The sequence below is a fragment of the Setaria viridis genome, chromosome 5, assembly GCF_005286985.2.
Source record: "Setaria viridis chromosome 5, Setaria_viridis_v4.0, whole genome shotgun sequence".
Classification (NCBI taxonomy): domain Eukaryota; kingdom Viridiplantae; phylum Streptophyta; class Magnoliopsida; order Poales; family Poaceae; genus Setaria; species Setaria viridis.
Genome location: NC_048267.2, coordinates 25,301,694 through 25,329,412, shown reverse-complemented (window position 1 = coordinate 25,329,412; position 27,719 = coordinate 25,301,694). Strand labels below are relative to the sequence as shown.

At 45.9% G+C, this 27,719-nt stretch overlaps 2 protein-coding genes across 6 annotated transcripts; one reads left to right on the top strand and one right to left on the bottom strand.

Annotated features, from left to right (window-relative positions):
* The first annotated feature begins 2,879 nt into the window (after positions 1–2,879).
* On the top strand, positions 2,880–7,134 carry LOC117858526 (uncharacterized). Of its 5 annotated transcripts, XM_034741605.2 has the most exons (7): positions 2,881–3,257; positions 4,411–4,602; positions 4,796–4,912; positions 5,033–5,191; positions 6,316–6,374; positions 6,656–6,733; positions 6,956–7,095. In XM_034741605.2, exons 1-6 carry the CDS (start codon positions 3,069–3,071, stop codon positions 6,693–6,695), a joined length of 756 nt encoding a protein of 251 aa, XP_034597496.1. In that variant the 5' UTR covers positions 2,881–3,068; the 3' UTR covers positions 6,696–6,733; positions 6,956–7,095. The 5 variants fall into 5 exon arrangements, with proteins under 5 accessions (XP_034597497.1, XP_034597496.1, XP_034597493.1 ...); XM_034741602.2 differs by lacking the exon at positions 6,656–6,733 and having other exon boundaries at positions 2,883–3,257; positions 6,956–7,134; XM_034741603.2 differs by lacking the exon at positions 6,656–6,733 and having other exon boundaries at positions 2,884–3,257; positions 5,042–5,191; positions 6,956–7,134.
* A 14,952-nt stretch (positions 7,135–22,086) lies between these two features.
* Positions 22,087–26,587, bottom strand: LOC117857491 (vacuolar-processing enzyme). Its single transcript, XM_034740176.2, has 9 exons — positions 26,327–26,587; positions 25,299–25,463; positions 24,758–24,914; positions 24,528–24,613; positions 24,224–24,423; positions 23,373–23,421; positions 23,076–23,288; positions 22,740–22,946; positions 22,087–22,641 (listed from the first exon to the last, which is right to left on the bottom strand). Exons 1-9 carry the CDS (start codon positions 26,528–26,530, stop codon positions 22,459–22,461), a joined length of 1,464 nt encoding a protein of 487 aa, XP_034596067.1. The 5' UTR covers positions 26,531–26,587; the 3' UTR covers positions 22,087–22,458.
* Between the last annotated feature and the right edge of the window lie 1,132 nt (positions 26,588–27,719).

Genomic DNA, 27,719 nt, shown 5'->3' with positions numbered 1-27,719 from the left:
CAGTAGAGAAAGATCGAGTGACAAGAAACAAAAAATCAATCGGATTTGACACATCACCGGATCTGGAAATAAAAATCGACTGAATATTGCTTACGTTCCAAATAGTATTAAGGTGGGGTCTCAGAAAAAGATAATATTTGTTACTGCTCCGCCTACAATGGTTCACGGTAAAAGGTGACATTAAGGTGGGCCCACTTCGTGGTTAAAACAAGAACCTGATTCATCAACCGCACCCCTCATCCTTAATACCTCATCCTGCCGGTGGTCCTCTCTCCTGCTCGCATCGCACACCCGTCGCCCCTCGATGCAACGACGGACGGGCAGAGATCAGATAGGAGATCGTCAATTCGCTTATGTGATCAGGTGATTCAATTGCCAATTCCCCATACCATTAATTATTAATTCACTATCACAAGTTATTTAATCTCAACTAATTTATAACTATTGTTTATTTATAATAATTTCTGCACGGTAGGATACCATGTCGTCAAGAAAATATGAATCAGGTAACGAGAAAGGAAAAGAAAAGGATATGAATATTGCTTTTACATACATTTAATATTTATTGGTAACATTTCATATATATTTGTTATAATGTTTATATTAAAGGGTCCCGAGTTTTACTTTCGTCCCGGGCTTCCCAAATCTTAGAACGGTCCTGCCAGGTCCCTATGCCATTCGTCGCGGGTCAACCAAACTCGAAAAACTAAACTGAGCCATTAACAGAAGAAGAAGGTTAAAAACAAATTATTTCTTATTAAAAAGGAAAATGTATATTTTTTAATCTCATTTCTACTCACCCTGCAAACCCAACACTATAAGCACGACACATCAATGTCGACATGCATGTTGCTCACGTCGTACGCCGAAAGCATAGTTTCATTATTTCCTAAATTAAATCCAGAAAAATATGACTCGGCCTCAAACCAAGGTGGATTATGTCACCTAATATATTAAGCTACGCTTGGTCCACAAAGGCAAATTAATAACACAAGAACATAATGTTAATTTCATGTGAGGCAAAGAGATTATACCCTTTAATTTGATCTTAACAATAAAACAAATTCATGTCATAACACAATACAAAAAATTCATCATTAGTACTAATGTATTTGACTCACATACACACATTTGGCTTACAAAACAATACATATTCTTCCATTAGAGCCAAAGAGCCCCAAACATAAAAAGAAAATACAACAAAGTAAAAAAATAGAAATATGAAATATATTATTTTTGCATCTACAAGAAATATGCAATTTGGCATGGTTTCAAACTACATCCTAATAAGATACCTATTTTTTTGTTGATAGAAAAATTGTTCTAGGAATATACTCTCTCCGCTCCAAATTGTAGGTTATTTTGGCAAATCTAGATTCATAACTATTAGTATGTATCTAGATACATTGTAAAAACTATGAACCTTGAAATGCTAAAACGATCTATAATTTGGAACGGAGGGAGTAGGCAATAGGGAAGCTGTTCCAAATAAGGATACAATATTCTAGCCCACATGCTGGCGGCAGCCGTGCATCTAAGTTTTAATGAGTTTATTTGAATAAATGATTTTAAATAAAATATTTGTTTTCGAAGGTTTAAAGATGTTATTTAACCCAACTGGGTAGCTCAGGCTTGACCTAACATTCTCATGAACCAGACCTGACCAAACTCAGGCCCGAAACTATCCGGGTGTTCCATTTTGATATTTTTACAATAGGTGCTATATACTTAATTTGAACTATTCAAGTTCAAACAGAACCAGGTGTTATTTCAACCTACAGTTCAATATATAAGCATTAAGAATGTCTGTGAAGAGTGAAGACTGAAAGGATTATTAGATGGGTCAAAACCTTGCCAGTCTTGGAGTGGACCTTTATCATGTAGTAGTTTATGGATTTAGAACATGTGTTTTAACTGTGGGAAAACAATTGAGATTTGAAGGACACTAGTGAGAAATAGGTAGTGTTATGCCAAGCAGAACAAGAGTAGGGAGGGTTAGTCACCTTAGAATTCCCGAAGTCTTCAAATAAATAATTCAGAATTTCCGAAGTCTTCAAACAAATAACAAATGAATACCAACTTGACTGGTAGATGAATTACACAATGTTTGTAGTTTGTAATTACTCCCAATGGTAGGCGTATTTTGATCAAGGAAAATTCAAAGTCTACAAACTTTGGTCAGTAATTAGTTAAATTAAAAGCACACTTAGTGTGTAAAATTTGCATCAATATATTTATACTCGAAGTCTTTTTGAGATGATATTGAGTCTTTAGCTATTAACATTATAAGCTATTAACATTATACTATAAGAGAAATTAAGAGTCAAAATCTACTTTGAAGGACTTTTCCCCAATTTCAAATATACATTATCATTTCTGAGCTAAGGGAGTATATAACATTAATTTTAGAAAACTCAGTATAAATGACACTCATAAGATTGCGTAAGGGCTAACAATTGTCTTTGCTAGACTCTTTGACTTAGCCACAACCACATGGATTTAGATTGAAACAATACAAACAAATGCATTTTTAAAAGAAGTGCACGCATACTCATTGATATGAAATTTGAGATGTGATAGTAGTATAGTAATGAACCCTGAAATTTGGAATAGGGTTTATTTTTTCCTATCCTTAAGCCAGGTGTTCTAGATAAAAACCCTAAAACAGTCTGACAAAAAAAATCAAAATAAGAAAGAGTATTCTCGATAAGAAACGTAGAAGAACAACTAGACGAGAGTCGAGAGAAGAGGCACGCAAAAACGGCAAACAAGGTGGTGCGCCACCTTTTATCCAAAGGCGTCCAGCTCCTCCCCACAAGCGCACCACAGCAGCCAGCGAGGCCGCCAGAGGACCAAACCGGCTTGAGCCAGTCCAGTCTCACTCCCTCCCTCCCTCCCTCTCTCTCGTCTCATCCCCAGCCCACCCAGCAATTCCCTCCCCCTCCTCTGACATGACCTGCGCCGCGCCGCGCGGCCATCCTCGGTTTGGTCACGAGAGCGCCGCCACGCACAGCAGTTCACGCGGTTCTCCCCCTCCCTCCTCTGCGTAGATTGGAATCGGCGGCCGGATGACGATGGCGGGTTCTTGCGCCGCGGCGCCCGTTGGCGGTCTTCCCTCGTTGAGGACGCCGCCGCGAATGAACTTGAGACTCGGCGGCTTCTTGCACTGTTCCTCGGCCGCGAGGAGCCCCGGCGGCGTCTTGCTGGGATGGGCTCAGGCGACCAAGCAGCCGCCGGCAGTGGCACGGCTGAACCGGGTACTTTGCCTACATATAAACTTGTTTTGTTGTGTGCGCTGTGTGATATCATGGGTTGGTTGGAGTAGAATTCACCTCCAAAGATAATTTCCCCCTCCTCGTAACTGTTTATTGATTGGATTGCTGCGGTGATTGTAATTTCACGTTCTAAGAAAAAGAGAGAAATGACAGACAAGAATGCAAGATGGTCTCAAATTGAGTGTGTATTGATATTGGTTGCCATCATAATTCCTTCAAATTCGACACAAATCAAGATTACATGCATGTTAATCCTCTGTGATCTGTACTTACAGTATACAGACTCTGTAGTCACACCATAATTGCAATAGAAATATATAGCATGGTAGATTGATAGGTGCAATGAGATCTCAAAATTCTTACCGTGGAAAGGAAAAAGTTCGTCAAAATTAGATATTTTAACAGTCCACTGTAACAAGCGATCCTGCTTGTGTTGCTGATGCTTAGATCCTGTGCCTAAAGTTTATTAATGTCATTCACACCTTCCTGCATCTGAGCTATGCTCCCGTCAATCCAAACCGTGCGCGGTTGGGACTAAGGTGCAGAGTAAGTCATGGTCGCCTCAGAATAGGACCGACCTCAATTGATGGAACTTTCTGGCTGATAGATGGTAAAGATATGCACCATTCATAAAGTTAATCATCTTTTGCAGATAAATGTTGCAGGCTATTATCATTACATGTCAAAAGTGTTTGTATTATTTTTCTTTAGCATACCTTTAAAGGGTGAACTGTGCAACTCAAAGGCTACACTTCTAGATCCCTTTAAATACATGCTCCACTGAATTGGATTCAGCCTGCCCTTTACATTTATTCAGAATCCAATGCTTGGGATTCTCGTCACCTTTGTTGGTATCTTTTATTCAAAGTTTCTGCTGTGTCTTCAGAAAGTTGGGTTTAAAATGGGTATACAAATCCGCTCACTGAATTTAGGTTGTGTCCTAAATTGCTGTGGCCCTTGTTGTGGTATGGTGTTACTTTAGATCTGGGATTACTTGATGGCTAGCTGACTTTGAAGAATCAGCACAGGTGCAAAGTAAAATTGTAAAACTGGAAACTTTATTTAGTATGATGTAATATATTTGGTTTTCACTAATGATTTACTGCCAGGTTCTGTTTTTATTGTGCTCGTATAGTTGCTCTGCGGATACATGCAAAGAGATGGGCATGAAGGTGATGTGAGGAGTCAAGGAAGAGATGATACTATTATGTTTGGGCCAGATGATGATGGTGTAAAGATTCCTACTCAGACAGAGACTCTTGTCAAGGGTACTGCAATGGTTGCTGAACCAGAATACAAGCCGATCCCTGATCTAGATTACCTACAGGTAATGTTTCTGCTCATTTTACATTGTGTTTTGTTTTTTTCTGTTCAGTTTACTCAAAGTTAACTTTAGTGGTTACCTCTGAAAGTTAGTTTAGTACAATCAGACTTTCAATAATGAATGCTACTTTGTATACATGGCGTTTATGAATTGATTTATCCTGCAAACTGATCTCATTTAATTGGTGGTCATGCAGGAGCTGTTGGCTATTCAGCAACAAGGACCTCGTGCAATAGGTTTCTTTGGAACCCGCAACATGGGGTATATGCATCAGCAGCTTATTGAGATCCTGAGCTATGCTATGGTCATAACAGTATGTTCTTTATTTATGTGCTACTGTGATTCACTGATTCATATGATCTCCCTGATTTATTTGATGTTGCCATTCATATGGTCTTTGAGTCCTCTAGCATTGTTAGTAATATTTGTGTAGAAATTGCAGAAAAATCATATATTCACATCTGGGGCTTCCGGAACTAATGCAGCTGTTATCAGGGGCGCTTTAAGAGCTGAAAAGCCAGAGTTGCTTACTGTAATTTTACCTCAGAGTCTAAAGAAGCAACCTCCTGAAAGCCAAGAACTGTTGTCCAAAGTAAGACTTCCTGATATTTCTATTCTGACTTGTCATTTTCTAGTCAAAATTAGTTCCAGACCTATTCGTATAGATTCCTATGCGCGCCAATATACCTGTTGTTCTATATATTTAGTGCTGGCATTTAGTGATTTTGTATTGATAGACTGCTCATCGCATTAAATTCAGCATATTGAGACAAGTTATGCAGAATTTCTTAGTGCTCCACGAAAAAGGAGAAGATGTACCCATGCTTGTGTATGAATCATGTTTGTAATCTATATGATATTCAAATTGGTGTAGGCATGATGATGCTGGTTGTATGACAAATGCATGAGCTTCCTTAGTTGTGTTTTTCTATCAATGAACTGATGTTTGATGATACTTTGTTTACAGTAAACTACAGTATTATCATCTCTGAGTTAGGTCTTACAGCCAATTCTTTTTAGTTTGATATCCCCTGACCATACATGTAAACATTCTTTAGGAGAACATTGTGCTTCGTTATTGTTATGTGTATGCTCTTCTGTATAGACTATAGAGTAATACGAAGATAAATAGTTGACCTGATTCATCCTTCACCAAGAGAGCATTCTATTTATTTTCACTGCAGGCTTCTGAATTAATTCTGCTGTTACCATTAACCTTCAGTTCTGTTGTACATCTGTTCTTACACAAGAAAACATAAGAAAGTTTGTATTTAATTTTGGATCCTTAGGGTGTTTTGTTGCTATCTTTATCAAGCTTGATTGTAAATATGCTTAAAAATCAATGCGATCAATTTGGTTAGGAATGTCTCACCATGGCATCTGAAGTTTTCAGGAAAAAAAACGATTACAGGGGTTTAGCCCCCGGCCATATTAGATGGCTTAATATCTGTGCAAACAGGGATTCAAACCGCGGTTGCTAGCTCCGCTCTACAATGAGCTAGCCAACCAGGCCAGAACCCGCTTGCAATTGTTCAGAAAACATCAGCATTATCCTATGATCTAGGATTCTGGCTAGATAGTGAGATTATTAGGCATCCACTGTCATATGCATTAATTCCAATAGCATGCCTCAGGAGTTAAATAGCATCCTCCTGATGTTCCATTTCCATATGGTAAAATTTAAAATGCTTCAGTAAGGTTTTGTATACTTTGTAGGTACAAAATTTGATTGAGAAACCACAGTATGACCATTTGCCACTGATTGAGGCTAGCAGGTTGGTCAGCTACCTTTCGAAATTGCTCATACTTTTCCTATATTGTATATTTTTTGTTACCAATGGTGTCGCTACATGTATTCGGTCCATGCCTGATCAGTGTATCATTTAGTTCCAGCACTTGTCAGAGACTATGCTTTTGATGAAAACCGACATCACTTTTTTTAACTCATTGATTGTTACATAGATGGTTGGAATACTATTAGTAACCTCATAATGCCATGAAAAACAAATACTATGTTCTGTACATTCTGCAAGAGTATCTGATGCCTCATTTACAGAACTTACGCGAAACAAGCATTGGACAGGTTGACGCCATGAACTATAGCTCTAGATTGGGGTCTGCCCAAGGGCCAAGGGTATGCATCTGTAGCTGTAGAGTAGTTTATTTTTCAGAGTTGATACTACACTATTATGGCGACAGGTCGTAAACTTTTGGGGTTTATCTGTTGTATTCTAGACGACGAGCATCTGTCTTTTTGCCTATTTGACGAACTGAAAGACAAGTCACATTTTCTGTAAATCAGTATTGCTTCTTGAATATCATCTTTATGCTTAATGGCAACTCTTGTAACCTTCAGGTTATGCAACATGGACATCATCTCGAAGATCCAACAGGTGATCTGCTTCGCGTTCCATGACAGCAAGCTGCTGATGGAGACATGCCAGGAGGCCAAGAACCTTCGGAAGATCGTGACGCTTTTCTACTTGGATTAGCTTCTAATCGGAGATCTTCTCTCTTTTTTGTCCGTGAGGTAGGCTGGGGGGGGGGGGGGGGGGGGGGGGGGGGGGGGGGGGGGGGGGGAAGCAAGCTGAACGGTTTAGTTAGTTCCTATATTATGGTATAGGTGCTGCCATGACCTTCCATTGGAGAAGAAAGTCATTTTTGGTCCACCAATTGTTTTGATTCTTGTCACAAATAAACAGATAATCTTGTCGATATGCCTAGTTCGTCAGGGAAAGGAATAAGATTATAAGTTCAAGTTTATTGTTGCTGACCTCAGGCTTATAATTAGTTGAGGCCCCAGGTTCATCGGCTCTTTCATGCCTGTTTGGCTGTTTTCCTTTCTCCCTCTGATGAAATATTCTCAACTTTTTGCTATCTTGATGGATATCTTTGTTTTAGGATAATCTTTGAAAGCAATTTTTAGCATCGAGTATAATAAATTAAGTTCTGGGCCATGCTTAGAGGGCCGGCATTTGGCCCGAACATGGTTCGCGTCTAGCTTAGATGTCGTTTTGTTTTCTGATGGGCTTCTTTGTCGACGAGTTCAGCTGGAAAGCTCATGGGTACCAAGGAACATCAGGATTCCCATTTCTTTGTTAGCGTGGATGGATTCCTATTCTGGTTAGCGTCGTTTGGTATTCTGGTTAGCGTCGTTTGGGAGGGGGAATTCCCAGGATTCCCAAGTATGGAAGGGCGCATTATACACGCAGAAAATTCTGGAAAGTCTTGGCAACGCGATGCGATTGAGCTATTCCTCTGGGTGGCGGGGGCGTCGGCCAGGTGGTCACAACGAACCCCCAACCGCTGCCCATGTGCTGCCCAAACAGGTGGGCCACGCCGTACAGGCATCTCCATCTCCGCTCTGGCGCGGCCTCCCTCGCTCACACGTACTGCGTGCGTGTGCTTGCTTAGCCTTTAAGCTGCCTCGGTCTCAAGCTTTCTACCCTTCCCTTCATGCCGGGACACATGTCGCGCACACACAAAATTCCATCTCGAATCATATCAATCTGCTCAGATTCTCAGCAGGGCATGCCAAAACCATACACCTCGCAGTGTCTGGACAGGGCAGATGCCCAACGGAATCGGTCTCATAACACACCGTGAATTTAAGATTTTGCGACAGTGATCTTCTATGAAATTTCAGTGAATTTTGCTGATAATAAGCATAAATCTACTGAAACTGAACAGAGATGATACGCGAGAATAATATAACAATAATAATAATATCATAAATCCATAACAATAATAATAATACTCTCAGAGCCAGTGAGCACTAGGTACACAAGACGCGACTAAATAATAGGAATAGACTCACACCAACCACGCTAATCAAATCCACCCTCAAAAACCTCTCAAAATCCCCACACGAAACCCTCAGATCCATCCGCCCGGCGGACCACCAAAACAAATGCCTCTCCCTCCATGGCACTATCACAACCACTACAATACTGCTACTACCACTAATAAGACTCTCACTACCACTGTACTACTAGATCCGACGAAGACACGCGCACGCGGGCGAGGCGGCCGCCGCCGGCTCAGTGGCGGAGGAAGGCGGCGAGGAGCCCGGCCAGGCAGACAGCGGAGAGCGGCGCCGAGAGGGCGCCGGCGCCGGAGGTCGGGGCGGGGGCCGGCGCCAAATCGGCGGCGGAGGCCGCGGTGGCCAGCGCGGCCAAGGCCACGAAGGCGGCGATCACGACGGCGGCGGAGGGGCGGGCCATTTGCTGCTGCTGCTGCTGGAGGCGGGAGGAGCCGGACGGCGAGGTGGCGGCGCCGGAGCTAGGGTTTTGTTGGGCTCGGGAGGCGTGGAGGCGGAGAGGGGGAATGGCGTTGGGGGAGGTGGGAGGGAGGGTGGATTTATAGGGGGTGGCGGCCGGAAGGGGGGATCTGGTAGTTATTCCAGCCTGGCCTCAACTGTCGCGAAGGGCGGTTACGATTATGAATCCCGGGTTTTGTGGGGGATTAGAGCGCGGTTGGCAGATAGTCGATGGTAATTAGGGTTTGATTACGGTGGCGGGGCCCACCGTGACAGCGTGCGGGATGCAAGAGCTGGGGGTGAGGTGGCAGGGTTTGGTGCTGGAAAAGGATGGACGGTGACTCGTGAGTCATGACCGCAAGGCCACAATTACGAGGTAGCGATGCGTTTCCTCCAACTTCCTCTCGCTCTCTTCGGGTAAAAAATTGATGTTATCAAACATCTAAAAAAAAAGTTGATGTGATGAACGAATGGCCCGCTCCCGCCCGAGGCGCGGCTTGGCGAGCTCTGGGCGTTCTCGTGGCAGGTGGCAGCGCTCGCGGAGCCGCTCCGGGCCGCGGAGCAGGAGCGCGCGGCGATAGGGGTCCGCTTCAAGGCAGTGTGGGAGTCATCTTCTTCTCGGAGTGTTACGTGATCACGTCCATGTCCCCGCCCGCGGCGATCGTTCGATCGAGCGTCATAGCGGTGGCCGGTAAACGATCGGCAGTGGCGACAACAAAACGTGTACCCGGCTTTCCCAAATCCGAACGGCATCTTCGTCCGATGCTAGCTCGGCGTGGCGGAGCGCATCCGCCCGCTGCGTCAGTATTGTCCTCCAAACCTGATTGGAACATGAACAGACACGAATAACTTCTCAATTTGCGATTAAAAAAAACTTCTTGATTTTAGATCGTTGAATACTGAAATATTTGATAGCCACGTGCATCATTGCTAGTATTCTAAAAAATGCTCAAATAAATCTCCGTAACCCATAGGATCATCTTGGTGGGACTCTGCATAGTTGACTGACTTTGTGGCCATGTATCTTAAAGAAAAAACTCCGGCACGAGATTGGGTTCATTTTTTTAATAGAGCAAAGGCGACTTGGTGAGCCTTAACCATAATTGCATTGCATATGTGTCATATGATTATTATTAGACACATGTGTCGCGCAATCAGAGCATCCACCCGTTTGGCAAAAATCGACAATTCTAGCAGTTGGCATCGACAACCTTATCTCTAGCGCTGCTTCTTGTCAAAACACACAAAATCATAACGGAAAGCTCGTGAAGCTTGACTGCTTGTTCTCTTTTGATATCACCATCAAGAACTTGTTTTTTCCCCCCAAGGGCCGGTGATTATTCTGTTCGCAATTACCGGCGCCATTACAAACCTGAAGTCAAGGCCTGTGAATTGACCACAAGCAAAATAGCAATGCCGTTTGGAACGGGGAGACTCCGTGTCTCCTTGGTTTGGAGTCTTGCCTACCGGGCCAGCATTTACAAAGCCTATGAATATAGGACCGATAGGTGTACACCCTATTTATCAACCTTGTTCTTATGATGATGTCCTGTTTTTTCAATTGATGGCGATTTCAGAATTCAGACCTTGCGTGCTCCGATTGGATTCGAATTCAAGGCAAAGGACATTGACTCTAAGTCTTTGCTCAAGGGACCTCTCGTCGAACGTACGTGGAATGGCGTCATCTAAATCACGATTTTTTTTGCTAACGTGCGTGAACTGGCGTCATCTAAATCACAATTTTTTTTCCAGTGTTGCTCGATTTCACAATTTCATTTTTATGATGGTTCGTAGGAATTTGGAAAAGTAAATTGCAATGTTTCAAAAAGAAAACGTCAATGTGATCACAAGCACGTACACATAAACAAGAAATAGTTGTTATGGAACAGCTCGGAACCAAACATACTCATGTAACTGTGGGTATCCAAACTAATTGGGGTTTATTCTTTGGAAAAAATGGACTTTTGATTTGCCAAACCCACATTTTGTCAGAAATTCATGATTTTTCGTACGTACAAAAATGATTTTTGTCAATCGATGTCTTTGGGCAGCACCAGTGGTAAATCAACCGCTGCAATGCACGGAAGACGAGTGCAACTATATAGTAGGACCTACCTATTACAATGAAAGTATCACCATCAAGAACTTGTCTTTCCAAGGGCCGATGATTATTCTGTTCGCAATTATCGGCGCCATTACAAACAAGGCCCATCAATTGACTGCAACGCCGTTTGGAACGGGGAGACTCTTGGTTTGGAGTCTTGCCTACCGGGGCCAGCATTTACAAAGCCTAGAATATAGGACCAATAATAGATCGGTGTACACCCTATTTTACAAATCACAACCATTTTTTTGATGAAGATGTCCTGTTTTTTCAATTGATGGCGGTTTCAGAATTCAGACTCTACGCTCCAATTGGATTCGAATTCAAGGCAAAGGACATTGACCCTCTAAGTCTTTGCTCAAGGGACCTCTCATCAAACGTACATGGAATGGCGTCATCTGAATCACGATTTTTTGCTGACGTGCGTGAACTGGCGTCATCCAAATCACGATTTTACTAGTGTTTCTCGATTTCATAATTTCATTTTCATGATGGTTCGTAGGAATTTAGAAAAGCAAATTGCAGTTTTTTTAAAAAAAAAGTAAATTGCAATCGCAAGCACGTGCGCATATATCCGCCTCTCCGATACTGTTGTGGGGATGCCCTTCGAAGAGGTTTTTTAATCGGCTGAGTTCGAGTCATTTTTTAATGTCGATTTTCCTTTTTGACACGCAAAGGTATGACTGCCACATTGTGTTCTCTTGTCCAACCACATAAATCTTAACGGAAAGTTCGTGAAGCTTGCCTATTTGTTCTCTTTTGATATCACCATCAAGAGCTTGTTGTTCCAATGGACGGGGATTATTCTGTTGGCAAAATACCTGGGCCAATACAATTCTGAAGCCAAGGCCTAACAATTTTTTTTTGAAAGTGCCAAGGCCTAACAATTGACCCCAAGCCAAGTAACCAATGCCGTTTGGAACGGGGGAGCCTCCTTGGTTTGGGGTCTTGCCTACCGGACCAACACTCACAGTATCTAGAAATCTAGGACCCGCAGAAACGTACTGCAGCCATAACGATGTCCTGTTTTCCAATTTATGGCAATTTCAGGATTCAGACTAGGTGCTCGTTGGCAAAGGGCATTGACCCTCTGTAGTCTTTGGCTCTTTGCTCAAGCGACCCCTCGCCGAAGGTACGTGTACTGACGTCATCTCAAGAAACAAGATGTTTGCTGACGTACGTGGACTTGCGTCATCTGAATCACGATTTTGCTGGTGTTGGATTTCACCTCGTTTGCATAAAAAAAAATAACTTGGTTTGATTTTGATGACGGTTTCGTAGGACTTCGGGAGGGAAAAAAATGTAAATTGCATTGCAAGCACATATGGCATGACATTGGACTTTATTCTTTGAAAAAAAAATGGATTTGTGATATGCCAAACTCACATTTCGTAGCCCAGTCATGGATTTCACCTCGTTTGCCTTAAAAAAAGAATTTTTTTTTGCAAATTGATGTCCTTTTTTTAGCTTGTCCCTACTGACATGCAAACGGTTGATAATATCTTGAAATGAGAGGGATATGACACGACAGGATCATAAATTATCCGGGCGCTTGAATGATACTGCTACTGCTTGTACATGCCGGTGACGCACCACCTGTCCCTCTAACCAGGCTGTCGTGTTTGCCCGTTGGTGCCTTGTGTAATGGAGAAAGAGAATGGACATGGGGTTAACTCTGTTGGCCCATCATCGTTAGTTGAGAAAAAAAAGGGAGGATATGCTTCTTTTTAACCCACGTCAGACGACAACGGCGTCTAAAAATTGTGGTAAACGCAAACCGCCGTTCTTACCAACATCTTGTGACACATGCCGACCCTGCGGTGGTGACGACGCATGGCAGCGGTGCAGGCAGAGGAGGAGAGGACTTTAGTTTGATGCAGATCTAACGGATCTCATTTGTTGACGCATAGGATTTCCGGCGCCCACACGCGGGCGGGGACAGGCCGGGCGGCACATGGCTGCAGGGCCATATGGCCACGCCACAAAGGCGGAGGCATGACCTGTCCCATCTAACCAGGCTGTCGTGTTTGCCCGTTGGTGCCTTGTGTAATGGAGAAAGAGAATGGACATGGGGTTAACTCTGTTGGCCCATCATCGTTAGTTGAGAAAAAAAAGGGAGGATATGCTTCTTTTTAACCCACGTCAGACGACAACGGCGTCTAAAAATTGTGGTAAACGCAAACCGCCGTTCTTACCAACATCTTGTGACACCTGTTGGCCCCCCATGCATGGCATTGTGATCGATTACCACCTCAGCCGGGTTCGCTGTCAGCTGGTGTCAGCAGGAATTTCAGTGGCAAAATACAAAGGTTTATCTCTTTGACAATTTTTCGCGGAGCCTCCTTATTACATGTGTGCTTTGCCAATCTCAAACACGCAGAGTTTTGACACCTAACCCCGTCCCGTCTCTCTAGGAGCCTTGTAATTGTAGGACCTTGAAAACGACTGCAAAAGGCGGCTATGGGAACGCACAAGGCGCAAAACGACTGCAAAAGGCGGTAATGGGAACGCACAAGGCGCCCACCCGGGGCTCATGTGGGAGGTGAGTCCACGAAAGTTCATTATTTTCGTTCATTGCAGTACGCTGCAGCACAGCCCAGCAATCGCGCATCACCACATTACAGCAATCATGCGCATGACTATTTAACTGAAAAATATTGTCAACATTTTTAAAACAAGTTGGGCAAACATTTTTCAAAAAAGTTGGATCAACATTTCTTGAAAAAAAGTTGAACCAATAAATAAAAAAGTTGAGCCAAACATTTCTTTAGAAAAAGTTGAATCCAACATTTTTCAAAAAAAGGTTGCACCAACATTTTTCAAAGAGAAGTTGATCCAACATTTTTCGACCTTCTTCTCTGACTCCGGCGGCCGTTGGTGGCGCGGCACCCAGGAGGGTGCCAGCCGACCCTGCGGTGGTGACGACGCATGGCAGCGGTGCAGGCAGAGGAGGAGAGAGGGGTGGAGGCTAGGACTTTAGTTTGATGCAGATCTAACGGATCTCATTTGTTGCACGAATCTTTAAATATTGGAAGATAACTTGAAAAAAATCTTCCGAATGATGCATAGGATTTCCGGCGCCCACACGCGGGCGGGACAGGCCGGGCGGCACATGGCTGCAGGGCCATATGGCCACGCCACAAAGGCGGAGGCATGATGGTTTCGCGTGCTTGCTTTGCTTTGCCCTTTCCTGCCTGGAACATGGGCCCAATGGTCCAACGCCCCCCCCCCCCCCCCCCCCCCCCCCCCCCCCCCAAATAATGCATGCTCACTACTAAGTCTAGTAAAACCGTTGGCTACACGCTTCTACTCTCCTGATCATGAGCTGCCAAAAGCATAGTAACCGTTCTTTTCTCTGTAGAAGCAAGAGCAGCCGTCAGATAAGGGAGCTGGTACACCGAACAGAGCTAGCTAGTGGAACTCAGTTCATTTTCCACTCCATATGGATTGGGAGGGAATTGGGTTTATCCAGATAATGTTTGTAGCATCTTGCAAGTATAATGTTTCAAAAAAAAAAGCATTGCAAGTATGTTTGAGAAGGAAATGAAATGAAACGAAGCTGCTCCATCATATCGGAGTTGAGTTGACGGCAGTGAAACGAGAAGCTCGCGTTGCCATTGTTGCTGCTCATTCATATCATATTGGCCAAGAAAAGAAGAGGGGCAGGAAGGAACGTGCCTGCCTGGCCGCCTGCAGGTCTCCGGTCAAGCTCAGCCAGACCGTCCAAACGACCGGTCAGTGCAGCTGCAGCAAAAAGAAAGAAGCCCATGCCCCTGCCGGCCTGCCCCATATGGCTCCATGCCTTTGAACAGCGCTCATGTGCTCCGACCTCCGCAGTGCCAGCCGCGAGGGTACATCCAGTCATCATGCGGTCTATGTTTATTCCGCAGTCTCTCATCGGGATTCGGGAGATGTCGATTACTGCTGCTTGTTGCGTTCTTTCAATTTATAAGATCACGCGTTTCTGCTTTGGATTCTTCACGAATATTGCGAGCACTACGCTGAGCGGCAGAGGAGCTAATGGATTTCATTGATTTCGCGACTTCATAAATGATCCATGGGGGAGGAGCATTAAACTACACATGCCCCAAAGTAGATTCTTCTTCCAGAAGGGAATAAAATAAGCAGATCGGTCGACGGACGCACACCTGACCACAAGTTTAATTCTTCAGATCGCGGAGAATCAGCGGAAACCTCTGCGTCGCGGCGACGCAGGCGCTCCGAGGTAACACAGAATCGAATCTCACGCGTCACGGATCAATAGCAACTTAAAATTCCTCGCCGATCGAATCATCATTTCAGAGAAACGCAGAGTAAAATCAAGCACACAAAATTAAAGATTAGCAGCAACGCACCATCATCTCAACAAATGGGACGGATAACAATACATCAGTAGCAACCAGACTGAACCATCATCAACTCACGACGAGATAGCAGAGTATCTACAAGGGATCACACAACCCAGCACACCACGACACCGGTAGGAACTCATCCATCATCAACCAGATCCGACCAAAATGCCACGACACGACCAACGAAGAAAATCCATCTCTACTTCTACTGCTGCTGCTGAATGATAATAAAATAGATCTAGGCGATGGTGGTGGCAGTACTGCTAGGTAGGCAGGCGTCCTCCGAACCCCATCCTCGGCGCCGAGCGCGGAGCTCAGTGGCGGACGGCGGCGAAGAGGAATGCGGCGGCGGAGGCGACGAGGGCGGCGGCGAGGGGCGGGGCCGCGGCGCCGGCGGCGGAGACGGGGCTGGGCGCCGGAGCCTCGGTCGCGGCGGACACGGAGAGGGCGGCGGCCGCCAGGACGGCGAGCACGGCGAGGGTCTTCGATCCGACTCCGGCCATTGCTTCGGCTTCGACGGGCGGTGGTGGTGGTGGCGGCGGCGGTGAGAAGGTTCTGGAAGGCGATCTGTTGCTGTGGAGCACGAGATCTCTGCTTGTGGTGGGGTGGGGAAAGGTGCGGAGGGGCGGATATTTATAGAGGAGGCGGGCGGAGTCGCGGGTTAACGGGTCTGGCCTGGTGGTGACAGCTGGCACGGGTGCGAATCCGGTTGCAGATTTCGTCTGTTCTGCTTCTGACGAGATACTCTGTTTTTTTTTCCTGGCCCGGCGATGGTTTGGTGTTGATATACTCTGTTTTTTTTTTTTTCAAACAGACGATGGTTTTTTGCCCCCGGTCCGGCATGATGTTTTCTGTTTAGATACTCTGATTTTCTTTCGTATAAAAATGATTTTGTTTTGGGTACTAACTGTTTGGTTGAAAATCCAGAAATTGAGTGAAAAAGAGTTGGTCTATCGTGTTCCCACTGTTTTACCTTGATGGAGAGTCATAAAGATTGCAGAAAATAGTACTATAGCATTTATGTTGCATATATGTTGCGTACGTAGTACTCCCTTCATTCTAAATTACTATTCATTTTAACTTTTCTAGATACGTAGATTTTGCTACGTATCTGAATATAATGTATATCTATGTGCATAGTAAAAACTACATATCTAAAAAATTTAAATAAAAGTAATTTGGGACGGAGGGAGTAGTAGGTAGTACCAGGCTACTGACCTTGCTTTTTATTTTATTTTTACTGTAAGGGGACTTTTGTTGCAACGCTAAGTACAAAAAGTGTAAATAAACCCCATGAACTAGTGAAGTATGCGAATGAAGCAACCAAAAAGCGGTTTAACGCTACTAGATAGTTCATACGAAATCTGCGTAGCCAAATGCATATATATATATATATATATATATATATATATATATTATGTATGTATGTATGTATATGTATATGTATATGTATATGTATATATGTATGTACAATGCCTGAGTCCTTGACGCTAAAGACTCCACGGGCGTGGACTCGTGGTCGTGCCGTGCACGTCGACGGAGGGAGTCACCGAGCGAGGCAGCAGGCCAGCAGCCAGCGCCCAGCAGGCATGGTCGGTGGTGGGAGTGCAAAGCAAAGGCGAGAGCCGGGCGGGCCAACGCCCCACACCACGTGTATGGCGACCCGGCCGACCTGAGTGCCTGACGAACGGACGGCGCGGCGCAACGCAACTTTTTTTTAAGCTACAAGATGCTCGCGCATTTTCAAGCCTCCACACTCGAATTTGTGGTCAATAAGGAGACGCCACCCGGCCTCATCTTTCTCTATCCTGGCAAGCTTTTAGGGTCCAGGATTGTTCAGGGGCTGGTGGGAGGAGGTGTGCCTGTATCCAGCGGGCGTAGAGGGAGCTCCAAAGTGGCATGGTAGTGGACGGTGGTGACGGTTTGTGCTGGTGGGGCGGCGAGGTGGCATGGGTGCCGCCGGCCGCGGGTGTGGCTGGTGGATAACCTGTTGGCCTATGGAAGTGGTGGGAGCGAGAACCGTCGACGGGTTAGCGTGGGTGAGGCAGTGGCGGCGCTGAAGGCACCGCCGAAGATGGGCCAGGTTGCTGGTTGCGGTGGGAGCGAGCAGCAACCAGCGTCGAAATGGATTTGGAACAGCCCAACCGGGGGGGGGGGGGGGGGGGGGGGGGGTTAGAGGCGATGAACGCGGGCCACGGCGCCGGGGACGATGACGGTGAGGCGGGGGTGCAATGTGTCGGGCAAACTCACGACTCGCGAGGGGATCAACCGAGGTTGAAGAAGATAAGATAAGGAAGAGGTGGAATTGATGCGGGCCATCCGATTCAGATATGAGGGTCTAAAAATTCGGGTGTAGGGATGGAAAAAAATACTCGCACGAATGGTAGATCGCTTTTTTTTTCCCTCCCTTGCTTTCATTATTAGTTTCCCATTCCTCCTCCAGCTTTGCCGTCGTCGATCGCGCGTTTGCCCTTCTTGCCCTTTGGCCTCCACCGTTTCCAGTTGCTTTCGTGCCCACGGGAGCATGGTGGATGGCACTACCAAAGCTGGTGCGTTGTTAAGCGAGAGTGCGAGCCCTGCAAGCTGCCACTTGCATTGTATCGCTACAAGTAGTTTATTCTATTCACTTTGCATTGCATTGCGTACGGTGGCGCGCGTGCACGGGGATAGCAAGGAGTAACTGATCGGTGCACTGCAGGTACGTACACGCACCCGACGCGACGCAGGCATGCGCGTTGCGACCGCGAAAGGAAGCTTCGTGCCTGCCACATATACGTATTCAGAGATGGTTAATTTCGGCACGCGCCGCATGATCCCACTAGGCACTAGTAGCTCGCAAAGTCGCAGCCGCCAATGCACCAAGGGATCCGTTTCCTTCGTTGCCAAGGGAAGGGAAGGGAAGGGAAGGGAAGGGGACTCGGGGAATGAAGGCGGCGATTGCGACGGCACCCACCAACCCGGCAGCCTGGCTGCGCGCGTGCGTGCCACCAGTATTGCCTTTGCCTACGCCGACCGAGCGGGGCGAGGCCACAGCCACGAACGGGATCGGAACACGCAAAAAGAAAGGATCAGAGGCGCCTTTATCTGTCGTTTCTCGGCCGCACCAGGCACTCTGTTTCGCCGTCGCGGCGTACGGCAAAACTGATGGATGATTTCGACCCAGGCATCGGCCAGACTGACACGCGCCGCAGTCTCAAGGGACAGGGCAAGGAAAGCAGAGTGCGTGGTGGTCGTCTCGTCCATTTGGCTTCCGGTCGATTTGTTAGGCAAAGATCGAGGAGCACGGCAGCAAAAAGGATGCGCAGCTCCATCGCGTTAGCTTACCTCTCCTCTGCTGCTTTAGTATTCTTTATTCTCCTTGTGTGATGGCAATGATGATTCGGTGATCGTGTGTGTGTGCGCGCGCGCTCCGTGACGAGCGCACCCATCCACACAAATGGCGCGCGCCCGATGGAGAAGAGAGAATATGTGCGCGCGCTGCCGTTGCGTTGCGTTGCGTTGCGGCGGACCCAAACCAAAAGAAGCCCGAGCGCGCAGCGGCAGCCAGCAAAGCAATTATTCAGATGGCAGCACATGCGAGGCGAGCCGGTCTCTAAAAGCGACGGGTCACCCCTTGTGCGCGCGCGATTCGCGTATCATTCATTCAGTTGTTGTCTCTTCAAGCCTGCAGGGAGGCTGGAAAGACAGCGACCTCTACCGATCCATTCGTTCGTTCACCGCCTGCCTCCTAGCTTATTTTGGACGGGGAACCAAGGATAGTTTTTAGATCGCAATTCCATGATGAGAAATCGAACGCAGAGAACCCAAAAACCATTGGACCGCAACAGCAGGCAACCGCAACTCTGATCCCTAGCTATAGTAGCTGTAGCTATAGCAAGCGTCCAACAGCTACCAGCTAGGCCTAGGCTTTGCAACAGGACGCACGAGCAACCTGGCTACGAAATTTGGCAGCGTCTGGAAATTGGAAGGTGCGTGTAGGACTTGGGCACCTAGCTCTCTGGATGAAACAACTTAAAGAATCGAGTTCATTTTTGGTACTGCTGGTACACCACCTTACGAGCTCTCACCGCTGTACAGATTCCATCGTTGCAACTGCAACCATGTGTACAGTCCAGAATAGTTCGGGGTGGTTGCAACTTTGGTGTCACGGCAAGCTGTCAAACCTACCCTGGCCGCAAGAACCGCCCATGGTCCGCCTCTCTCACCTAATCAGTAATCACCCAGCGGGTCAAGCTAATTACCCCCACGCAATTATCATGCATGGGCTCCAATCCACGGGCCAAGTCAAGCTGATTACGCCTCGCAATCATGCACAAGCAACCCCATTCTCCATGGCCTTGCAGATGCAGAGTTGCAAAGAGGAAATTTCCCGCCAAAGACTAGCGTCAGTGAAAGCAGTTAAGCAAAGCAAAGTACTGGCAGTGTTTTGACGTGCTTTTGTCGGGTTGATACTCGGTCGTCGTCAGCAGGAATTGCCGCGCACGTTACGTCGTCGTTAGTGGGCCTACTACATCATGTTAGTATCATACACCGTCACCACTGGCTTTCTCTATACACATTAATGGTGGTAATAATTATTGCTCTAATTGCGACTTTCCAGCCAAATCTGAAATATCTGGAAAAAAATAATGAAAGAAAAAAAATATATCCGAGACACGATCCCTGTCGAATTATGCTTGGCATGATTGTTACTACGATTAGTCTCGACACGCACCATGTGCGTGCAACGGAAAGGCGGGCATAGAAGCTTCTGCAGATCCTCCGGATTAAACTAAGCGCAGGTTACACTAGTACTAAGCTGGCCCTCGTCCTGTTGTTCACAAAACTTAATCCTTCACCTGCTCTGCTAGCCGGCAGCCCAGAAGAGTGCTTACATTAAGCCTCATCACAGGATCACTCAGAACATCGGGGACATGAATTCCGTGCGTGTCGTTTTGTGCTTGGTACTAGGACCTAGTAGGTCCCTTAAAGATGCCACGCCATCTTTACAGCTTCAGTTGTGCTTGCATTGCTGTGTGCCCCCCATGGTCTGTATTCTGGTTAGAAAGACACTCATCATCACTCATGTGCTCTTTAACTTGCGATACGTTAGCTCTTGAAGAAAAAAACACTTGGAGATGTGCAGTAAAAATCTTACAACAGCAAGTTTACAAAGCTATTCATGTGGCAGTTCTTGATTCTCACCATGCTAATGTTTGTTCCTCTGCCGTAATTGGGGCTTGCCAAACTTTCCACCCTTTTCAACTCAACGCCCCGCATGTCATATACTTTGCTAAACTTCCTCACCTACACCGTGCAGGTGAGCACATGTTTAGCCACACCCACACCTCAGGTATAGTTTGGCAAAGAGTCATGATGTTGTATAAACATCTACCAAACGCGCCCTGTAATTTCCTATCTGAGGTTGTACCGAGTCCAAATATTCAGTTAAGGAGGACATGGACATGCCAATGCCATGTTCAAGCCAGAGCAAGTTTCTTGAATTCAGTCTGTTTCGTTCTCGTTGGCTTCCACTGCCGCGAGCAAAAGAGTGGCATGCATGAATAAACTTGCAGACTGGGGAGGCTACATACTACTCTACTTTTTATTGCATGATTGCGCTGCATGTGCGAGCCAAAGAGAAGGGGATCAAAAGCAGTAGCACTGGCACTACAGCCTGCACGGAGCTCTGGCTGGAACTGTGTGGTCGGCACTGTCTTGCTTTGCCCTGGCAATGGCCTACACGGAGCCCTGGCCGAAACCATCTCCTACCCTCCGTCCGTTTCGTAGCGCGGCCGTTGGTACTTGCAATGGAATCATCAACTAGTTGCTCTTACGGTAAACCAAAACTGCAGTGGTACGGCTGCTGGATTACTCAATCGTTCTGGGTTGACAACACAACACATTCGTACATGAAAATCGAGGTTCTGTCTGACAGACTTGCGTTGCTTTGGAGTTGACAGATGGGTTCCTTGAGGTTGCAGACATTCTGGTTGGTTCAGCAACTCTGTTGGGCAGCCTGGAAATTCCTGCCATGGAATCTCAAGACAATCGTGTCTCTGTTTAAACTTCGATGGACATTTAAGCCAGGCAGTCATACCAGAATTCAGAAACGCAAGAGGTGGTTCAGACATGTAGCAGTTACTTGGCCTAAGGGCATCGAAAATAAAATGTGGCGACTAGATCCATTGAGGTCTTCTTTGAATATATAAAACTGATGTGCAAAGATTTTACGTCTCCTGCTAAATCTCAAACATGAGAGCAGAGAGAGATTAAGTACCAATCGACATTAGAGTAAACAAGGGCACAACTTCCTGCGAGTTGTACAGTCCTACACTCCTATGCAGCAATGCTTCCCAGTCCTAGCATACTTTGCGAGGAAATGGTAACCATTTCCAGCTAAATGGTAATACTGGAATTCCCTTTCATCAATACCTCTGCAGTCTGCACATGTGCGCTACTCCGTATTTTATAAGCAGACGAGCATGAAGGCATGTTACTGAAAACAATGCAACAGAGGGATGCAAACTAATGAAACGACCCTTTGCTGAAATCACACTGGATGGCCCTGATGTCTTCATGCTTTAAGCAGGTATCACTAGGTACAAGCCTACAGCTGAAAATGTGCCCAACTTACAACAGAAGATGAATAAACAGTTCAACTCGATCTGATGAAAGATAACTCAGCAGGTATTGTTTCTTTGAACGCAAGAATTTCACAATAAATGGTCCACTTCCCTGTAAGAGTCAAGAACAAATTCCCATGCCATGGACAAAGCTTGAATTTTAGATGATGACATAAAAATAGCATCAATGCCTTCTTCATTAATGGAAGTACAAACTATACACATCTGCTAACAAGCTATAGGGAATATATGTACATCGACAAATAGTATTGCCAAATAACTTTCTGACTATGTATGTACACCGAAAATCGGGCATAACTATGGCAATATGGTACGGTGGAACAGCTGAAATAATGGCATAAGTCTGCTTCACCTATGGTTCAAGCACTAACGCCCTTGAGGACTGTTATATAATTTGGTATGATGGAGCGGTTGAAATATTCCGCGTCACCTATGGTTCAAGCACTAACACACCTGAGGATTGTAATGGAGTTTGGTATGGTGGAGCAGCTGAAATATTTCACTTCACCTGTGCATCACTTAGGCACTAAAACCCATGTGGATGGAGCTCCAGGGGTTGGAAGGAATGCTGGTGCAAGCCTGAGCAGCGACCTTTGACACTGCATCAGGAAGGATGCCAGCATTGCATATGTTTGCAAAGGACCTCATGTGCTTCATTCCATACTGAGACAACGACCCACATTGCGCCTCAAAAGCACGAACCTGAAGAAAATACAGAGGTTTGTTAGGCATGCAACTATGCAAGAAGAGGAAGAGTTGTTTCATGATGTAGCTGCAACCATAGTCAATAAGAGGCTTACCATGGACTTGAGGCAGCTCCAGTCATCAACCAAAGGTTCACCAGCTGCACGAACAGCCTTCAGAACCCTTGGACCATCCTCTGAGCCAAAGAGAAGGCTTCCAATCAGCTCAACACTGTTGTCAACATGAGATCTGTGGGCCATCACTTCAAGCAATTCCTTCCGGGCGTCGTTTTTCCCAGGTGAGCCCTCAGCCATTTTCCGATACTTCACAAGAGATAAAGAAGCCAATCAGTTGGTTTATTCATCAAAATGAATGCTTAAGTTGGGGAAAAGACATGAATGAAGTAAAGAGATCTTCTGAAAACAATAATTGCTTTCTCACGATATACAGACCTTCTGCCAGAAGTAAACAAGATCAGCATCACGCTGATTAACAGCTCTTGTGAATGATGGCAATGAATTGCCTTCCACAAACTTGTTGTCATCATTAGCAGGGTTTGTGCCAATGTACGAAAACAAATGCTGCACATTCAGGTTCAGTGAACCATATTGCATCACATGGGAACCATAGGTGAATGTGTTGTGAACCGATGTCCTATCCTTGACCTGATCAACCAATAAGTTTAATTGTTAGACATACTGAAACGAGCTTATAAGATGATTTTATCAAATCAAGTTTGAAAGTCTCACCAAATTGTATTGCTGCTTGAGAGACTCAGTTCGCAGATTGTGGAAATCACTGTCAAGATTGAGAAATTTCAAATAAGCTAAATGGAGAAAGGTTATAACTCACTTCAAAGTTTGAACATATGAACATGCATGATATTATATGCGCAGCTAATCTCCTCTGACTTGCCGAAATGTTTCAGAATGGTAAAACACGAAAGAACTACAAAAGAATAAAATGAGTCTAGATCCATGGTTATCAGGTTATCAGGTTTGTAGTCTACAAAAAGGTTAGAGCTGGCCTAGTCGAATGCATAATTTTGCAGTTGAGCTGCAGCATTTGAACTTGGTCTGATATAGAGTTTGGCCAAGCTCACAAGTAGACTCAGCTGAGAATGAAAGCAGAATAGCTGGTGATGACTCATGGTACTAGTATTTGATTTCTTCTCTATCTTATTTAAGGGAATTGTGCAAATTGACATGTTCAGCCTATTCTTTCAGTAAAGAGCACATGGTCCAAACCAACTGCTGTAAGATATCATATCGTGGGGCAAATCTATAATTTTTTTGTCAAGCATATGCACCTAAAAGTAGTGCAGTGCAACATATGCATATCCTCTGCGTCTGACTGTATTTAACAAAGACAGCGAGGTGTAGTCATGTTATCAGGTACTAGTATCATTCCCAAATCGCAAATCCGTACAGTACTATGTGTCTATGTTAGCTAACCCATTGGTTTATCAAGTACCATGTTAACTACCTGATGTGAGTGAAACCAAAACAGACTCAGTTCCATGGCCCAACATGTGAATTGGTCTGACAAGATCTCACAATAGGAAAACGCAGTAAAAAAAGATATTTAAAAAATCAAGTACCTGTCTTCCATCCAAGCAACACTATACAAGTCTCCCAAGCAGGTGTCATACTCTGGCGGAGGGCTTGGGGACTCGCCAGGGCAGTACGTCCCCCAGCTGCTCTCGTCTGCATTTGAAGCAGTGGTCGCATACACATTGATGTCGTTCGGCAGGAGGCCCTCAAAGATGCTCCCAGATTCACATGCTTCAAGGTAAAAGACCTGCAAAAGGTGAGAGAATCAGAGAATCCGCATACAGATCAAGTGAATTCTTCACGCATCACAACATTACAAAAGCAGAAGTGAGCAAACAACTGATCTGTTACCAGGCTTTTGTACGTCCCGGCAGCGTGCTTCTTCTTCAGGACATTTACGAGGTCATCACCGTAGAGGTACGGATAGGTAGGCATCCCTGAAAGTTTTTGACATAGTAAACAGCTGTTCAGTTTTTGGTTCGACAAACATGTACGTACTGATACCTTATCTGATTGAAGTGAAAAACTAACTAATCTGAATGAAGTCCTAGAATGATTAGTTGTGACTTGTGAGCACTGACCAAGGACACCAGGACCCCCATGGTCACTGTAGAAAACGAAAATGTGATCATTGGGGCCACTGTCCACAACCTTGCCGCTCCCACCACTGACAGCGGTTTTGTTGCCAAGCAGAACAGCAAAGAAATTGTTGACATTGACCTCCCTCCCAGTGTAATCCTGCAGTGCAAATCAGAGTAATTTTAGCCAAATGGATGGAAAAGTAAGACTAAAGATGCGTAACCAGTAGTACTAAAGATGTTGACATTAGTATGTAGAAAATTTCAATTATAATTAAGTCGTCCTAGCTTTATCTCCACCAAATCACAGCCTTTCTTGTTCAGAACAAATTGGCCAAAGATGTCAGTATGATGGAAATTTAGGCATTCTGTCATTTTCAATGCAGTACTTGATGGTGTTCATATTTTTGGGGGTTAAATACTTAAACTATAATACTGTCACGATGTAACTTTTCTTTTTTCACAACTACTCCACTTAGTAGAAAGGTAATTCTGAACATCCCTAACTAGCGTAAACTTTACTGGAGGAATAAATATGAGTTACCTTTGGAACCCCAGCATAGACATCGCCACCCTGGGGATGGTTGATGATGACACCAGGCCTCGGATTCTCTGGGCTGTGTGCGATGTCGTCATACATGAACACGATGATGTTCTCGTCCTTGAGTCCCCCCTTCTTCAGTATCTGGTAGGCATGGCAGATGTCCGCCTGCAAGTTTGATTTCCCAGAAGAACTTGTCTTAGGTTCCAATAAAAGCTAAGTAGATAACCTTTCTTTGTCATAAAAAATACAGCACTTCTTATGGTCCATGTCTTTTTTCCATTAAGCACAAAGTTGGAAGTAATTTTGAAAAGAAAAATCATGTTAACGATAATTTGGAACACAACCGTAAGGCAGACGTATGATGCTTGTACAATCAGACATCCAGCACCTAGTAAAAACAAACATATTCAAGTCTTGTTTGTCCAATTAATATGAATATTCAAATCGTCATGTTTGTGGACTCCTAGAAATATATGGTTTTGTACAGATTTGGCCTTATTAGGATGGTTGCTGATCCCTGCAGCACTGATGGTGACATGTAGGCCCCCCTAAAGTCAGCAAAATTTCATCACCTACGGCCGAGGGGACTTGCCAATTTCTCATTCTGAGAAAACAGAAAAGCTGAACAAGAGGAACCGGAATCCAGTTCATACGGCAAATGAGCTGGACCAAAACAGGAAATCTTCCTAGGATATTACTACTAACGGGTGGTGCAGACAGCAGACGGGACGGGGGAAACTCTAATTTTTTGCTTTCTTAAATTCGTGGGGCCTGCTTTCAAAGTGATACGGCAGTGCTCATCACCGAATGGGCAGCGGGGAAAAAAATCTTTCTAGCTTTAACTATGGATGATCATCTGTCAAATCAAACCGTATAAAATCAAATGGGGATGACACGAATCGGGTTCTACATGCTGCGCAAGAATGATTAAAAAGCTAAATCGTCACCAAGGAAATCAAATTACGCGCAGCCGAGCCGACGATCGGAGCTCGCGGCGCGCATCTCCTGGTAGGCGTCGGGGCGCGTACCTGGTGGCGGTAGTTGTAGTAGCCGTTGGAGCCGGCGATGAGCACGGCCCACCGGGTCCCGACGGCGTCGTCCGTCCCCTCGCCCGCCGCCGCCGCGCGCTCCGACGGGAGGCGGATGGCCGGCTCGAGGCCGGGACGCGCCCACGCGGCGCACATGAACACGTAGAGCAGCAGCGCGAGGCGGAGGCGAGCGGCGGCCATCATGGCGTCGGAGGGAAGGCGGCGAGTGGAATTGGGAGTTGGTTCGGAAGAGGGGGGGTTTTGGTTGGGTTCCGGGGGAAGGAAGCCTCCAACGTCTCCTTTTATCGTGCGCCGTAGGCTTCGTTCCTGTGGGTCCACGGACGCGCAGTGGAGCCCAGCGGTGGTCACATTTTCAGCGAAACTACACACCTCTACCCCACAGTTTAGGGGGTGTTTGGGAGGAGGGGGCTAAACTTTAGCCCTGTCACATCGAATGTTCGGATACTAATTAGGAGGACTAAACATAAGCTAATTACAAAACTAATTGCAGAACCCCTAGGCTAAATCGCGAGACGAATCTATTAAGCCTAATTAATCCATCATTAGTGAATGGTTACTGTAGCACCATATTGTCAAATCATGGATTAATTAGGCTTAATAGATTCGTCTCGCGATTTAGCTTAGGGGTTGTGTAATTAGTTTTGTAATTAGTCTAGATTTAATACTCCTAATTAGTGTCCAAACATTCGATGTGACGGGGGCTAAAATTTAGCCCCCTCCTCCCAAACACCTCGCATACACGACAAATATCGCATATGCGGGATCCACCTATCAGTTCTCTCTTCCTCCTCTCCCTTCGTCCGACAGCCTCCTGCCTTTCTCCTGTCCCCTATCTTCCTCCTCTCATGTTAGAGTTTCGAGCCGCCGCCGCTGGATTCGGGCTTCGGGTTTAGGACTGCCGGGGGAGCGGCACCGACCTTAGAAAGGGGGTGGGGGCCGCAGCTAGGCCTAGCGGCGGAGGCGGGTTGCGGAGCGATGCGGCACGGCGTGGCGGTGGGGACGCCACCGGCCGGGGTCGGCAGCTAGACAACCAGTGGGTCAGGGACATGCGGGGGTGGGGGTTGAAGGTGAGCTCCCCAACGGAGCCAGGTTAGGGCGGCGGAGGGTGCTGGCGGCAGCGCGGGGGCAAGCAAAGGGGAGGAAGGAGTTGGAGGAGGAAGGCGACATAGGAGTCAGTGGCGGAGCTGGGTTAGCGCGCGGGGGAGGGTCGCTGGTGACGGGAGTTGCCAAAGATGATGCAGGAGAGCGGCGCTAGGGCATACGGGGAGGAAGGTAGTGACGGCGTGGGCCGGCAGTGGTCTTAGGCCACGTGCTCGCTGAGGCGGGTCGCGTCGCGTCGGGTCTACGAATTTTAGACAAAATGAATGAAGAA